A 13,956-nucleotide genomic window follows, 5' to 3' on the forward strand; every position below is an offset into this window, starting at 1 on the left:
CTTTGGGTTGGTTCTGGCTCTCACCCCACTATTGGAGCTGTTTGAGCCATCTGAGGATGCCTGTGAGGGGCACTCCTGAAAGCACTCTGGAAATCCTTTCTATATGAAGCCACTAAGACTCTGGTTTTAGCTTATTTAATAAGCCTTCCTTTAAAAAATGTGAATTTTTTTTCTTGTTGCTGTTAGAGAGGAAGAGACCTGTCTGGCTTTGAGTTAATGCTTTTTCCTTCTCAAATCCATTTTTTCCATAGGCTGTCACCAAAACACATTGTGTTTATGATTTTAAAAGAGATGTTGGCCTTGCTGCACGGGGCAGGCTGGGCAGCAGGATCACAGGTAGCAGGGTGGCTGCCAGCAGCAGATGCTCTGTCCCAGGGTGTGTGCAACAGAAGGTGCTGCACAATGGAGCTTTGCTGAAGTAAAACCTTTGCTCTAGCTGCCCTCCTCCTCTCTCTCTCCCCTCCCTACAGTAACAGACTGGGAGGTTGTGTAGCTCACTCTGGGCCATGAACTCTCCATAAGAGGTTTACAGAAAATCTGCTCATTGCTTCTTTGCATTTCTGGCCCTCACTGGAACTGAAGTCAAATGCCAGCTTTGGTGTTGCTGGGGGTTCACAGCACCTCCCTGCCTGCCTCCTCTCCTCCACCTGCAGCACAGGACCACAGAGTGGCTGCATTTGGAGGTTTTGTGAACCAGGTTGCAGGCAGGAGAGGCTCCCTCCCAAACAGCTGCATGGCACTGGGGTTGTTCTGCCTGTGACAGGTACCATAAAGCAGAGCTGGCTGGGTATTGCCCTGCAGTGCTCTGCACCCTGGTGTGCAGCCTGTGCTCCTGGCCTGGGGCCCTGGACACCATCCCAGCACACAGGTCTTGGGCAAGGGTTTCTTGCAGCTGTTTTGTGTCCACCATGTGGGACAGCAGTGCAACATCTCCTTCCTGCCAGCACCATTCTAAAAGGTCCATGGCCTGCAGCAGAAGGGGTGAGAAACAGAAGCCTGTGCTTTTCATTGGAGACACCACTTCATGACTCAGGAGCAGCTGGCACTGTGTGTACTCCTCAGTTCCTCCTCCTACTCAAACACCCAGCCTGAGTGAGGAACATGAGAAACTGCCTTGCAGCAGTTGGAAGAGGCTCTGAGCTGTGGCAGAGCCAGAAATCCAGCTTGGATAGAAACTGAGTGTTTGAGTAACTGGGAGCAAGACTTGGAGACTTCCCCCTCCTGAGTGCTCATGAATGCTGAGTCAGCACTGTACTGGGACCTGGGGTGTGCCTGAGCTGTGCCTTGGGACAGCAGGACACACAGCTTTCCTTGAACCTTTCAGTTTATTTGCAGAGCAAATCTCCCTATTACCTTCTCTTAAGCTTTCATGACTGGCTGCTGCACCAGCGCCATCCTCTTCCTCCCCTTGGAAGGAAGCTTAGGAGAGGATGGAGTGCAATGGGGACACCCTCACCCTGCTGTGCCCTTTGGGCTGTGACACCTTCAGGCAGGTTTGAGCAAGGAACCTCTTCTGGCACATGATCCCACAGTGATGTCTGGGAGCCCTTCAGGAGGAGGCTGTGACCCCACAAACCCTCCAGCCTGCAGATGTCCCCCGAGGTGAGCACTGGAGCTGCTGCTCTTCCTGCAAAGGGGCTGCAAACTGGAATGAATCTCTGCTAAGGCTTTATTGAGCTAAAATAGAGACAGCACAAACCATCAGGAAATGCCCTATTAATGCACTGGAGATAGAATCAGGCTGGGAAACTCTGAGCTGGACTGTAACAGCACACAGCCTGTGATTTAAAACCCATGTGTTCAACAGGCCAGAAGCCAGGAGCCCCAGGCTCTAATCCCAGTGCTGAGTTCCACAACAGAACTTCAGGAAGTGGGGGAGAGGCTTTGTTTGAATTTCCCCATGTTTTCCTGGGCAGGATCCTTTTACCCTAGGCATTAAAAGTTCAAGAATTGCTTGGTTTCTTGGGGCTTGCAGTCGGTGGAAGATGTGTGCATTCCCTCGGCACCAGAGAAAGGGGCTGGGTTGTTTTTGGTAGTTTGTTCTGATTTTTTTCCCCTGCTGTGATTAAGAAAAGCTTTTGCTCACCAAGAAGGCATTCTTTAGAGGCATGCCTGTCCCTCATTAGAGCATAAAAGCAGTTCATAGGTCTTTTGGGGCTGGCAGCAGTAAGACCTTCGATCACACCAAGTAAGCTGATCTCTACAGAACTGAGGATTAGGTTCCAAACTTGCAGTACATTTCTGATTGGATGCAGACTCAGCAGCTGGGCTATTTTTGGCTCATGACCCACTCTAATGGCCGTTTATTTTTAAGGTCATTTTCTGTTTGCATAGCGTGTACACCCTTCTGGTGGGTGGGAGGCACTGTAAAAACAATCACTGCTGTGCAGAGTTAGGAACTAAGTCTGGAGAGGGATGGAAAAAACAGAACTCAGTGTACTTAATGCTTTAAAGCCCAAAAACATCTGCTTAGGTCATAAGGTTTGCTGGCCCACTCTGAGCTGTGTCCCCACCGGAAAAATGCTGTTCCAGTTAATACAGACTACTGCAGGGATTGCAGGAGACTTGGGGAAAGCCTGTCAGACAACAACATGGTATAAATAGAAAGGAAGCATCAGATTTGATGCCCTTACCTTCAAGGAGTAAACAGAAACCAGAGCAGTCTCCCCAGAGCTGAGGAGTCACCACTTGTGCTGGGCTGGCCAGGCCTGGGTCCCAGCTCTTGTTAAGACCCTTGTTCAATAATAACAAGCTTTATTGTCCTGTTTTCCTGACTCCTTCCTCTGGGCAGTATCTTTATTCACACACAGTCAAGTGATACAAATTCACTGGAACAGTAGCAGTTTATAAAAGAGAGGAGTAAGAATAATTATCTTGAACTGAAATTTAAAAAAACACATGGCCACCTGTCAAACGATGCTCTGCTTGTAACAGGTCATGGTAAGGAAACATTTTACAGCATTGGCAGTGTATTCCCAGCCATGTTGCTTTTCCAGACCACAAAATACACAATTCAAAAATATACTAAAAGTAATAATGGATTTTGTAGAAATGTCTGCTGCAAAATAATTGCTGTTGTCTGATTTCCCCTATATTTACTCCCTTGCTACATTATGATAGAATACTTGAATAAACACCGTTTATTTCTAACTGAATATGAACTTTAAAGTTGATCTCAAGTAAACTGTAAAGTCTTTGGCTCCCATCCTTGAAGTACCTAAAGGACCTTAACTTTGGACTTGTGAGACTGATAAGGCAGGAGGTGAGCCCACAAGTGAGAATCCGATGCCTTGGGCAGCAGCCCAGGAGGGAAGGGGAAGCTGAAGTGCTGTACTTCACAGGATCTTAATTTGGGGCTTTTCCCTGGACTTTTACAGACTTTTAACAAGTCTTCCCTGGGCTCTCCTTTTACCTGATAGGCTTGAGATTTCAAGTTTCTAGTAATCTGGTATAACTGCCTGTGTTTGAGATCTGGGCTCTGCACTCAGTTGAGTGAACTGCAGTACCTCTCTCCCACCATATTTCACTGCTCAGGGTCATTTTCCCTGTCCCTTTGCCCTCCCCTCCCTCCTCCTGGCCCAGTACCACCGGCATGGCCTCTTTCCATGAGAGAGAGCTGGATGCTCCATGCTTTGCTGAGGCTCACACTGAGCCCCACACAAGCTCCCTGCATTCCAAGTACCATTCTCTTAGTGTTTCCAGCCTTGAGAAGACAGGGAATCCAGTGCTGGCCGTACTGTGCAGGGATGAGCAGCTATTCCCTCAGGCTGGCATGCCTGCAGTGAGAATCTCAGAATGCTCATGGAAAGTGACATCCAGAGTGGCCCTTGCTGTGAGGAACAAACCGTGAGCAGGCCAATGTGTTCAACACTGGGATTTCATGCTCCTTTTCCTCCCAAGAGCCAATCTCAAAACATTTCAAACAAGAGATGTTTTAGCAGAGAGGAAGAATAAGGCACTGAAGGTGAGCTCATTTGGCCAAGACTGATCCACAGGGCGCTGCCCCAGTCCTCAATGCTCTTCACTGGGCTATTCCCTCTGTGCTCACATCATATGAGACATTCTCAGAGAGGAAACCTTGTCTCAGCTCTGACACCACACACAGGGGCCAAGACCCACCTGCCTAGACACAGCCTTCAGAGAAATCATCGAGAAGGACACGCACTGGAGGCCAGAGGTTGGCTTCCCAGTGTTTAAATGCCACCAACTCCCAGGAAGGTCAGCTGTGGAAAGATGACCATGATACCTGTGAGGTATAGAACTCTGTGTCAGCTGGCCACTGCTCAGATTTCTCATCGTCAGACTTGTCGCTGTCATCGCCGCTGGAGGGTTCGTAGCCCTGCACGGCAGAGGGGATGGGCTCCATCTGCCTGCGATCCACCTCTGCCTCCTTCTTCTTCTCTGCCAGCAGCTGCCTGTAGCACAGGTTGCAGACCCTCAGGGGCTTGGGGGACAGCCGGGGCATCAGGAACCTCTGCCGGGAGCAGTCGGCGCACACGACGAAGCCGCACTTGCGGCAGTGGTGCCTGCGGGTGAGCGTGGAGAACTTGGTGTGCGTGCAGCGCATGCAGATGTCCGTGGCCTTGTCTGGGATCCAGGGAGCCGCGGGCTCCCTGCAGGGCTGCCGGCCCGTCTTGCTCAGCAGGTGCTTGATGCACTCCTCCAGGTGGCTGATCCACTCCTTCCTCTCCGTCAGGGAGGCTGCAGACACCACAAAGGACTTCTTGGAGGTTTTAATCATCCAGCGGTTCTTCATCTGCAGGGTGTCTGGCAGCGTCTCCAGAGTGACGTCTTCAAGGGGGATGATGTGCTGGGAGTTGTACTTCCTTTTGTTGATGATGATGCTGCCGTAGACCAGGATGTCGTTGAAAAGGAAAAATATGCGAGGCTTTGGCTTCTTGCGGCATTCCTTGGTTAAAATCCCTTCTCCCAGGAGCACTCTGCCCGGCAAGGCTAGGGGCTGCCCAGAAGCCCCAAAGCAGTTTTCCACTGCAGCGATGCGCTGGCTGTTGATCTCCGTGTTTGCAAGGTGGTCCATCATGTCCAGCTCGCTCTGAAGGGAGGAAAACAAAGAGGGAAGTGGTGAAACTGCAGACATCTGCACCAGGGCGAAGGTGAATAGCCAGTGGATGCACAGGTGAGATGCTCCTGATGCAGTCTGAGGCTACAGGTGATCTCCTGAGCACTCCTGGCTTTAGTCTGTTTCCTTTCTAAATAAAATCTTCAAATTTTCTGACCTCATTTTGCAACAGCCCAGGCTGTACAGGTTTATATCATTTCTGACTGCACATCTGCATTCTCAAGGATTGCTTACAGACACACACCCCCCCACAGCTCCATTTTGGGCCAGAGCTGAGGCAGGAACAAAAGAAAATCCTCTGTTGTCACTTGTTCCTGATGGTCTTCCATGCAGGGCAAAAAGGGTAAAAAGAAGAAATTTAAAAAGCCCTCATGATGTGAGTAAACCCACACAAGCCAAGCCTTTCCTCTGTTATCCCAGGACTGATGGTGCTTCCAAATGCAAGACACATCATTCTGAAAACAGTCAGCTCTGCTGAAAGGGAAGTGGAATGGAGCACACTCATCTCTCCCACACCTCTGCACCCTCCTTCTCACACAGTCTGGGGGTCTGACAGTGTGCTGTGCTTTTTTTCTAGCAGGAAACCCAGGTATGGGTAACCCTGAAGGGAAAGCAGCTGCTGGCTCTTGGCAGTCTGCAGTGAGGGAGGTGCCCCCTGTCAGTGGATTTTCTCCTTGCCCCTTGCAGGCTGGAGGGTGCTGCCCAAGGCCAGCTGGCCATGGCAATGTGAGTCATTTCCTCCTGCACAGAGGTAGCTCAGCCATCACAAGGCACATCACAGGGCCATGTGTTGTTACCCTGGTTGCTGCTGCTGGTTGATGGAAGCACTCATGTAGAGCTGCTCTCCACTGCTATCCCTGTGCTCCTTGCCCAGGGTCCCTGCTGCCAAGGAGGCTGGAGGGAAGAGGAGGATGACAACATGCCTAGTCCTGTGTGTGTGGGACATTCTACCCTTGCCCTCACACCCAATCACTCCTTTGCTGTGCTGGAAGGGAAACCACAGAGCTGCTGCACACCATGCACCTCTCAGCTGACCCATCTGGCAGACAGACTGGGCAATTCCTCTGAGTTCCCAGAGCTTCCTTCTCTAGGGTGAAAAGGCACAAGGTTTAGCCATGGCAGACCCAAATGGAGTGACCCAGCCTGCAGGAACAGCTTTCACTGAGTGCTGAGTTCTCCTGAAGAGCTGCCTTCCTCGGGATTCCCCTCGAGCTGGAGGGGGGATGTGAATCCTCGGGGCCTCAAAGCCCCGGAGTGCACTGGATGGGGCTGGGCACATCCACTCATGTGGGTGGCACATGACATTGACTGAGTGCTCTGGCCAGGCTGCAGCCAGAGAGGGGATCCAGGGGCTGCCTCCAGCAGCAGGGGCTGAAAGCACTGCCCAGCCAACCTGCCATGGCACAGATGTGCAGCAGCTGGGCCAAGGATCTGTTCTTGTCATCAGAGAGGAGAGAGCCTCCACTCCCAGCGTGGCTCCCTCAGCCTGAGTGGATCTGTGCAGGGAGAGGAAATGTCCTGCTGCAATAAGCACCACATGGTTTTACCCTCTCCCTCTTAAATACACACATGAGGCTGAAGAGCAAACAGGCAGGGCAAACTGTTGTCCACAAACTCCCTGACTATGGTTAGCCAGACTCCTACCTATCCTGGGATGTGACCTCTCCACAAATCCCTGGATGAGGAGTTTCTGTGAGAAAGAGCAAGATGAGCACACAAACAATAAAGGAGAAACTAAAATTACAGCTTGGGATCCTTGGTGTGCAAAGACTGTGAATGCAATAATATACTGGCAAGAATTCTGGGCACCAGCAACACCAAATGGGATAAACCAGAGCAGTCCCAGCAGTTTCCTTCCCTCATGCTTCTGGGTTAAGGAGCTCTTAGTCTACCTCTTTCATTTTAGGTAGTTTAGAAGCGTGGCCCAACCTCTCAAGAACTTGGGGTACCTGACATGACTCTGCTTCTGGGGATCTCTGACACCAGATTCCAGTGGAAACTAAAATATTTTATCAGATATAGAGACCTTGCCTGCACAGAGCCAGGAAACCTGAGCTCATTTCCAATGAGGAGTGTAAGCTCTGCTGCTGTGAAAGCTTTAGCTGTTGCACTGACCTGGGTCCCTGCACAGAAAGCTCTTGGACTTGCTGCATGGAGCAAAAGGAGAAGGGGCTGGACACAATTCTGTAGTGCGAAAAAAACCAAAGGTGAGCTCTCATTAAACATCAGACTTCTACCTGCAGGTTTGTCCTTACTCCTCCAGCCTCTGGTTTGCTGCCTAGTTAAAATACCACGAGTTAATCTCAGAAAAGCCAACTCTGTCATGGGAAAATCTTCTCTGCTAAGACTAAAATTGTTGGCTGCTCTAGCCCAGGGTATTTCTTGAAGGAGTTTTCATGGGGTACAAAAGCAGAATGTTTTCCTCCCATCTCTCTCCCCCCTCAAGCATAAGTGACTCGAGAACAGCACATACACATAATAAAAAGTAAAAAAACCCCAAAAAATGGTAGGAGTGGGACTTAGAGTGCCAACCTTTAGGCTTGGACAACTCTATCTCTGTGTTATCCCTGTTCAAGTAGAGAGGAAGAAACAGGCATCTGAGGGGCTGACTCATCACATCCCACCACAAGCCAGATCCATCCTGCCCCGAGTTCCACACAGCACTCGGCTTCATCGACCACATAAAACCCAGTTTCATGTTAATACTGTGACTCACTGCAAATAATCCACAGTTTGCCTTTGGAATGCAAGCACTTTGTCAATCTGGTAAATAAAGATAGCTGCTGAGTGTTACTATGGTCTCCTTTCCTGGGAGATGGGAGCCTCTCCCTTTGGAACAAAGTGAGGGTATGAAGTCTAACCTATTTTATTCATTTTGGAAAATGCTTTTTTTCCTGTTTGCTCAAGTTTGCTGTGTCAGGTCAGCATGGTCACAGTGCTTATTAGCAAGTGCTATATGTGCCCATGTACCACCACATGCAGCAGCAGCAGTTTACCCAGCTGAAATTAAGGTGGCAAGATGTTTTTCTGGCACGCTGCTTTTCACAGAAGTTTCTGGCATGGCAAATTCTGGGGTTTTTTTTTCATCAAGATCTGCTGGGTCTGCATGTGATCAAATACTATGCAGTGAATATGACTGATGTTCAAAGGAAAAAAACCACAGCTTGGCACTCCCCTCCAGAAGTAAGCACGCCACAACACTTAACAATGAGGGCTTGTTCACTTGTGATTATAAACAGCCATGTTGATGCCTGCCAGGCACAGCATTTCAACTTCAGCTCACGGGTCAGCAAGTCTGGGGTATGTTTTTCAAGTCTGTATGTACCTAAGGCTTAGGTGTACTGATGCAGAGAGCTGTACTACCTGATCCTTCCATTCCTGCCATCAGGCAGAACTGACAGCCTTGGTATCCACTGCATACCTCATGCATTCCACACATGGGATGGTCCATGACACCCAGATCTGACTGCTGAGGGCTGCCAGCAGAAAATGCCCCGAGCCTCATCTCTCTGCAGCTTTCCCCGATTCCCTCTTTCTGCTCTGCTCTGAGAAATCTCTCCTGGAGTTAAGGCTGGCATAAGCTCTTGCTCACCAAGGAGAGCAAGTAGGATGCAGCTGCCCGAGCAGGCATTTAGAGCAAGAAGAATAAAGTTCCTCTCCTTTTCCTGCCTGAGGGCATTTCAGCTTGCTTCTCCCTCTCTGCCGGCATGCTGTAACTGCCGGGGTGAGGAGGGCAGGCTCTGTAAACCCCTTCCTGCCATGCTTACGAGGAACCCAATTCAGCACATGTACATTTTGGGACTGGCTGTCACAGCAGGCCTTTAGGAATGTCACAGTCCCAGTGGGACAGGGACTGACTGAGCTGCCAAGCTTCTCGCCGCTGCTGCCTCAGCACAGGGCCAGAGCAAGGGGACGGCCGGACAGGGTTTCGAGGAGCTCAGACTGATGCTACCGACCCCAGCTGTTGGCAGCCCGAGCTCAGCTGTGGCTCTTGCAAGTGCCAGCCAGGCTCGGAGGCGCCCAAGCAGCAAAGGAAGGGCAGGAAGGGAGGGAGGGAGGGAGGAAGGGGGAAAGCCACGAAACTCAGGGCAGAGCCTTACCCCGTCCGTCCCCCCGCTCATCCCGAGGCACTCCGGCCGCACCTCCCGGTCCGCCGCTCTCCGGACTCGTGACCAAGGGCACACAGGGCTGGCTGCCGGGGGGAACCGCCGGGGGAAGTGACAATCGTCCCTCCCTGTCCCTCCCAGCCCCCGGCAGCCCAGCGCCCCTCCGGCACAGGCGCAGGGCCCAAGCGGGGTCCCGCTTGCAGCTCCGCAGCGGGACAGCGTCCCGGGTTTGGTACACGGGCAAAGTTGGGACAAGAGTCTCTCTAAACCCCCAGCACGCCCTCCCTTCTAGAAACCCCAACACACCCGCCCCTCTGGAGCGGCGTTTGGGCCGCAGGCTCCGCACACGCGGGACAGGACCCCGGGACGGGCAGCGCTCACCGCGGGACCCCGGGACGGGCCGAGGACACCGCCGGACCCCCGGGCCGGGCCGAGGACACCGTGGGACCCCGGGCCGAGGACACCGCGGGACCCCCGGGCCGGGCCGAGAACACCGCGGGACCCCCGGCCGAGCCCGGCAGCCCGCACGGCCTCCCCACCCCGCCGCTCTGTCCCACGGCGGGCGGAGCGGAGCCGCCAGACCGCTCCTGTCCCCCGCTCCGGCCCGGCAGCGGAAAACCCCCGGCACTCTCCTCCGCCCGGAACCGAACCGAACCCCCGGCAGTCCCCTCGCCCCGAAACGAGCCGAACCGAACCGAACCGAACCCCTGGCTCTCCCCTCCGCCCCGCAGCGAACCGAGCCCCGCTCGCCCCGTACCTGCCGGCCGGCCCCGGCAGCGCTCCCGCGGGCCGCGCCGGGCGGCTCCGCTCCGCTCCAGGGCCGGGCCCCGCTGCCGCTCCCCGCCCACCGCCACCGCCGCCAATGGGCGCCCCGGGGCCGGGCTGGGGCTGCGGGGCTGGACTGCCCCACGGGGCCGTGTCTGTGTGTGCCCCATGGCTGCCTGTGCCCCGTGGCTGTGCCCCATGCCTGTGTGTTCCCCATGCCTGTGTGTTCCCCATGGCTGCCTGTGCCCCATGGCTGTTTGCCCCCGATGGCTGTGTGTGCCCCCGATGGCTGTGTGTGCCCCCCATGGCTGTGTGTGCCCCCCATGGCTGTGTGTGCCCCCCATGGCTGTGTGCCCCCCATGGCTGTGTGCCCGCCATGGCTGTTTGCCCCCCATGGCTGCCTGTGTCCCCAGAGGACTGTGTGTGTGCCCTGCTGACATCCAGCACCCTCCTGCACACTCTCCGCTTGGCCCCACAAGCACAACTCCGTGTTTTTAGTTTGCTGGCAGTTTTAAGTTTCCAGTTTCATCACCCCCTAATCACGGTGTATTCCATCCAGCAGAATGGATGGCATTGTGTAAAGATTGTTTCAGTGATAAAGTACCCCCGGTGTTTTACTCTTAAGAAGGGGGATATAAATAGAACTACACATTACACTGGTCCAAAACAGAAACCAGACCTGCTCCCAAGCCCTGGATCACATCTTCTAACCACTTTTGTGATTACAGTACAGACGTTTGTGTAGAGAACGAGCTATTAACACCGAAATTGGCGTTGCAGGGAAATCTTTTGCACTCCTCTCTCCCACCCTCTCATGACAGTGCCAGGAGGGTGGTGGGGCTGGTGGGCAGAGGCTGGGAGTGCCCCCAGCACTGCTGAAGGTGCTGCAGGGCAGCTGAGCTACGGCCCTTGCCAGGTGCAGTCACACCACCCCAGGCCTGTGCTGATCTATAATTCAGGTGCTTGCTCACTTTCTGTAATAGCTTTTCTATTTTTAATGGGAAGTGATGGACCTGTCAAGGTATTAGAAATATTTTTTTTCCCAGGTTTTCATTTTCTTTGGTAATAATAATGTGGGCTGGGAAGCTCCCGGTGCACTTTAGAGCTAAAGTGCTTGGCAATCATGGGAGTTTCCACACGACCTTATTTCTTCATACTTTGTGTTTGTGTCTGACTAGCAGATAAATGAGGACACAGACTAAGTTCAGTGCCTAGCAGTGTATGAGGGGGGATTGCAGAGAGGGCCATCAGGTCACTGACAGACCCCTGAAAACCTGGAGAAAGCTCAGCACAGAGGGGAGGCTGCTGGGCTGAACAGTTTCAGGTTATCACTATAAATATAGTGAGATAAATATTATATCTCAGGGCTTTAGGGTGGGGTCTTTTCAGTCCTCCTCCCTTTTCCGTGGCGCTGAGTGGTCTGTCAGTGCAAGGAGCCTTTGCAGACTGGCTCTCACACCTGGGAGCTGGTTTGTGTTGAGCTGGAGTACCAGGTCTCTGTCCTGGCTGCCCTGGGAGCAGGCTGCTAACTCTGAGGAGATCTGCCCAGCTTAGAAATGAATTCTCTACAGAATGCTGGGGGTTTTTAAACAAGGTCTAACTAAATATCTGTAAACTATAAATAGACAAAGCACTGAACTAAATATGCCAGAGTTTGTCTTAGCTGTCAGACTAATTCAGATTATTACTCTGAAACTTTTTTTCCCCCTCCTGTATGCTAAAATTATTCTGAAGTTGCTCTCACATGCTAATGAGACTATGCTAATCATAGTCTTTATTACTGAGATGTAATACTTTAATTTATTTTTCTTGTTGTTTCTCAGTATGCTCACCTGGACAATACATCAGCCAAACACAGCATTGGCTTGGCCAAACCACCTGGGATTTGAAGGTTTTTTTTCTTTGTTCCTCTCCAGTCAGAAGTGGAGGTGTGCTCAGGCAAGTGCTGCACGAGGCAAGGGAAGCCCTGAGATGCACTTTGTGCTCACAGTCAGTATTAGCAGTTGCAAGTGAGGGCTGACTTTCTGTTGGTATTTTGTTTGTTTGTTTTGGAAGCTCTTACACGCTTGTTTGGATTCCTTACTGCGATGCAAACTGGGAGTTTCACCAGTAATCTTAGGAGTTATTTGAGAGGCAGGCTCAGGAGCTCTGTTTTTCCTGGCTATAAACCCAAACATTTGTGGGACCACTTGAAAAAGCTGCAGCCCAAATTACCAGCTTTTAATGCAACTAGAGCAAGGTGAAGAGACTTTATCTGATTGCCTCTGGCATTTTCTCCAAAGCCACTTGTTTCTCAGTAGCAGAAATATCTTGCCCAATTGGGATGCAATAATTTCAAAGCAAGTAAAGGAAACTGCAGCTGCTCAGCTGAGTCAGCCAAAGGTAAGCTCTGCAGGGGAGAAAATGTTTTTTTATTATCTTCTAGTGGCAAAATTACTACAACAGCCTGCAGGAAAAGATTAGATTATAATAGTAACAAAAACATCTGTTAAATTCTCAGCTCAGTGTATGTTTAGTGCATGTTTGGAAAAGAAGAAAAAAACAACCCAGGCATTTGATAAAATTCTTTTGAATAAAACTCAATATTTAGAATCAGTTTGGGATGTTAGGAACCCACTGTGATCATAGGATAGACAGTGATTTTAACTAATTGACTACATGGGGCATTTAATCAGTGGACAAGACAGCCTTTAGCAATGGAGATTTTACTGAATTGAGCTTGGCATACTGTGACCTAATGAAGGAATAAGACAACTTGTGTTCATCATCCAGGTTACCTGTAGGGATGAGTGACCTCTGTCCTGAGTGAGAGTGTGGGGTGTGGGGGATGAATGTTTGTTTGATCTGGCTCCTGGGGGATTCAGCTAATCAGCCTCTTCAGAAATGTGTGACCTGCCGTGATTGATTTGTGTCTCTGAAGCCCTTCCAGCTCCATCTGCCTGCTTTAGAAATGAGTGGTTCCAAGTCTGACAGTGCAGAAGTCACATCCGTGCTCAGCTCTGTCGGTACAGGCTGGAACTTCAGGTGCCAGTTTCCAGATTCTCACTGGTCCTCATGCCTTGAGGCTGCTGCCCAGCAAACCTCTTTCAGAGGCTGCCTGTGCTTTAGGGCATCTCTCAACCCTGGTGCAGGAAATCACCCACTTCTTGAGAGGCTCTGGGAGCCTGGCTGCAAAATGATTGCCCAAGTGATGAAAGTATTCCAGAAAGCAACCTTTGCTTGCTCCTCTGCCCTTTGCATAAAGCAATGCTCAAAGTGCTTTTGTTTTTTACAGAGGCGTTGCTGTGCTTTGCCTGTGCACAGCACTTTATCCTCAGGATCTTGAAGGGCAGCATAAATTCTAATAACTGTGAGGGTTTGTAGCCTTCTGACAGGGAGTTCCACTCTTGGAGAGTTCCATGTGGTCACAGGGTGCCTGGTCACTGACACAGAGCAGTGGGTGATTTGCTATTGCCTTCAGCAGCAGCGGGCTCTGGCTCCGAGTGAATCACCCCAGAGCTCCTGACTCACACCCGTGTGCCTCACCACAGGGCCATGCCCCAGCTCCCCAGCCTCAGTGACCCTCACAAAAGTGTGTGCAAGGACAACAAAACCTCTCACATCTGCAGATTCTCAAGTTACAAGTTTGTCTTGGTGTTTGCTGCACCTTTCCCTGCTCAGACCTCAGCCCTGCTCCTGGGTCACATGAGTGCAGTGCTGTGGAGTGGGAACTTCAGTCCTGAATAACCAACAATGATCAATAATTTCTGAGTGGATCAAGTGGGTTGGTCATGAGGAGTCTCCAGGCTGCACCCAAGAACTGCCCAGTGCAGGGACTCACAAGAGGGGCAGCTCAGAAGTCTGAGCTCTCCTGAGGAGCAGGAGGGGTGAGCACACACTGAGGAGCAGGCAGGAGCCCTGGTGCTGCAGCCCCTGCTCTGAGTAGTGTTCCCCAGCAGTGGGAACAGGCTGGAGTTGAAACACAAAAGGTGAAGGTGAGGAAAAGCTGAGATATAAGAATATAAA

At 51.6% G+C, this 13,956-nt stretch overlaps 1 protein-coding gene and 1 long non-coding RNA gene across 5 annotated transcripts in view; one reads left to right on the forward strand and one right to left on the reverse strand.

The window, feature by feature from the left end:
- Window positions 1-1,651: 1,651 nt before the first annotated feature.
- Window positions 1,652-10,024, reverse strand: LOC132332575 (pleckstrin homology domain-containing family F member 1-like). Of its 4 annotated transcripts, XM_059857009.1 has the most exons (4): window positions 9,944-9,991; window positions 9,181-9,272; window positions 7,196-7,264; window positions 1,652-5,053 (listed from the first exon to the last, which is right to left on the reverse strand). In XM_059857009.1, the coding sequence occupies exons 2-4, from the start codon at window positions 9,199-9,201 to the stop codon at window positions 4,220-4,222; spliced, it is 924 nt and encodes a 307-aa protein (XP_059712992.1). In that variant the 5' UTR covers window positions 9,202-9,272; window positions 9,944-9,991; the 3' UTR covers window positions 1,652-4,219. The 4 variants fall into 4 exon arrangements, with proteins under 4 accessions (XP_059712992.1, XP_059712993.1, XP_059712995.1 ...); XM_059857010.1 differs by lacking the exon at window positions 7,196-7,264 and having other exon boundaries at window positions 9,944-9,998; XM_059857012.1 differs by lacking the exon at window positions 9,181-9,272 and having other exon boundaries at window positions 9,944-9,993.
- A 296-nt stretch (window positions 10,025-10,320) lies between these two features.
- Window positions 10,321-13,956, forward strand: part of LOC132332586 (uncharacterized) — a 37,347-nt gene continuing 33,711 nt past the window's right edge. The window contains exon 1 of the long non-coding RNA XR_009487938.1: window positions 10,321-12,333. This is a non-coding gene — a long non-coding RNA (uncharacterized LOC132332586). The remainder of the gene's footprint in view (window positions 12,334-13,956) is intronic.

This window comes from Haemorhous mexicanus, chromosome 12 (genome assembly GCF_027477595.1).
Source record: "Haemorhous mexicanus isolate bHaeMex1 chromosome 12, bHaeMex1.pri, whole genome shotgun sequence".
Classification (NCBI taxonomy): Eukaryota; Metazoa; Chordata; class Aves; order Passeriformes; family Fringillidae; genus Haemorhous; species Haemorhous mexicanus.

What these genes read in the sequence shown, in the direction of transcription:
- LOC132332575 (XM_059857009.1), bottom strand. Translation starts at nt 9,201, where the DNA reads ATGAGCGGGGGGACGGACGGG. An exon ending in TGAGCGGGGGGACGGACGGG is followed by an intron (nt 7,265 to 9,180) that starts GTAAGGCTCTGC and finishes TTCGCACTACAG; the next exon opens with AATTGTGTCCAGCCCCTTCT. An exon ending in CTTTCTGTGCAGGGACCCAG is followed by an intron (nt 5,054 to 7,195) that starts GTCAGTGCAACA and finishes TCCTCCCTTCAG; the next exon opens with AGCGAGCTGGACATGATGGA.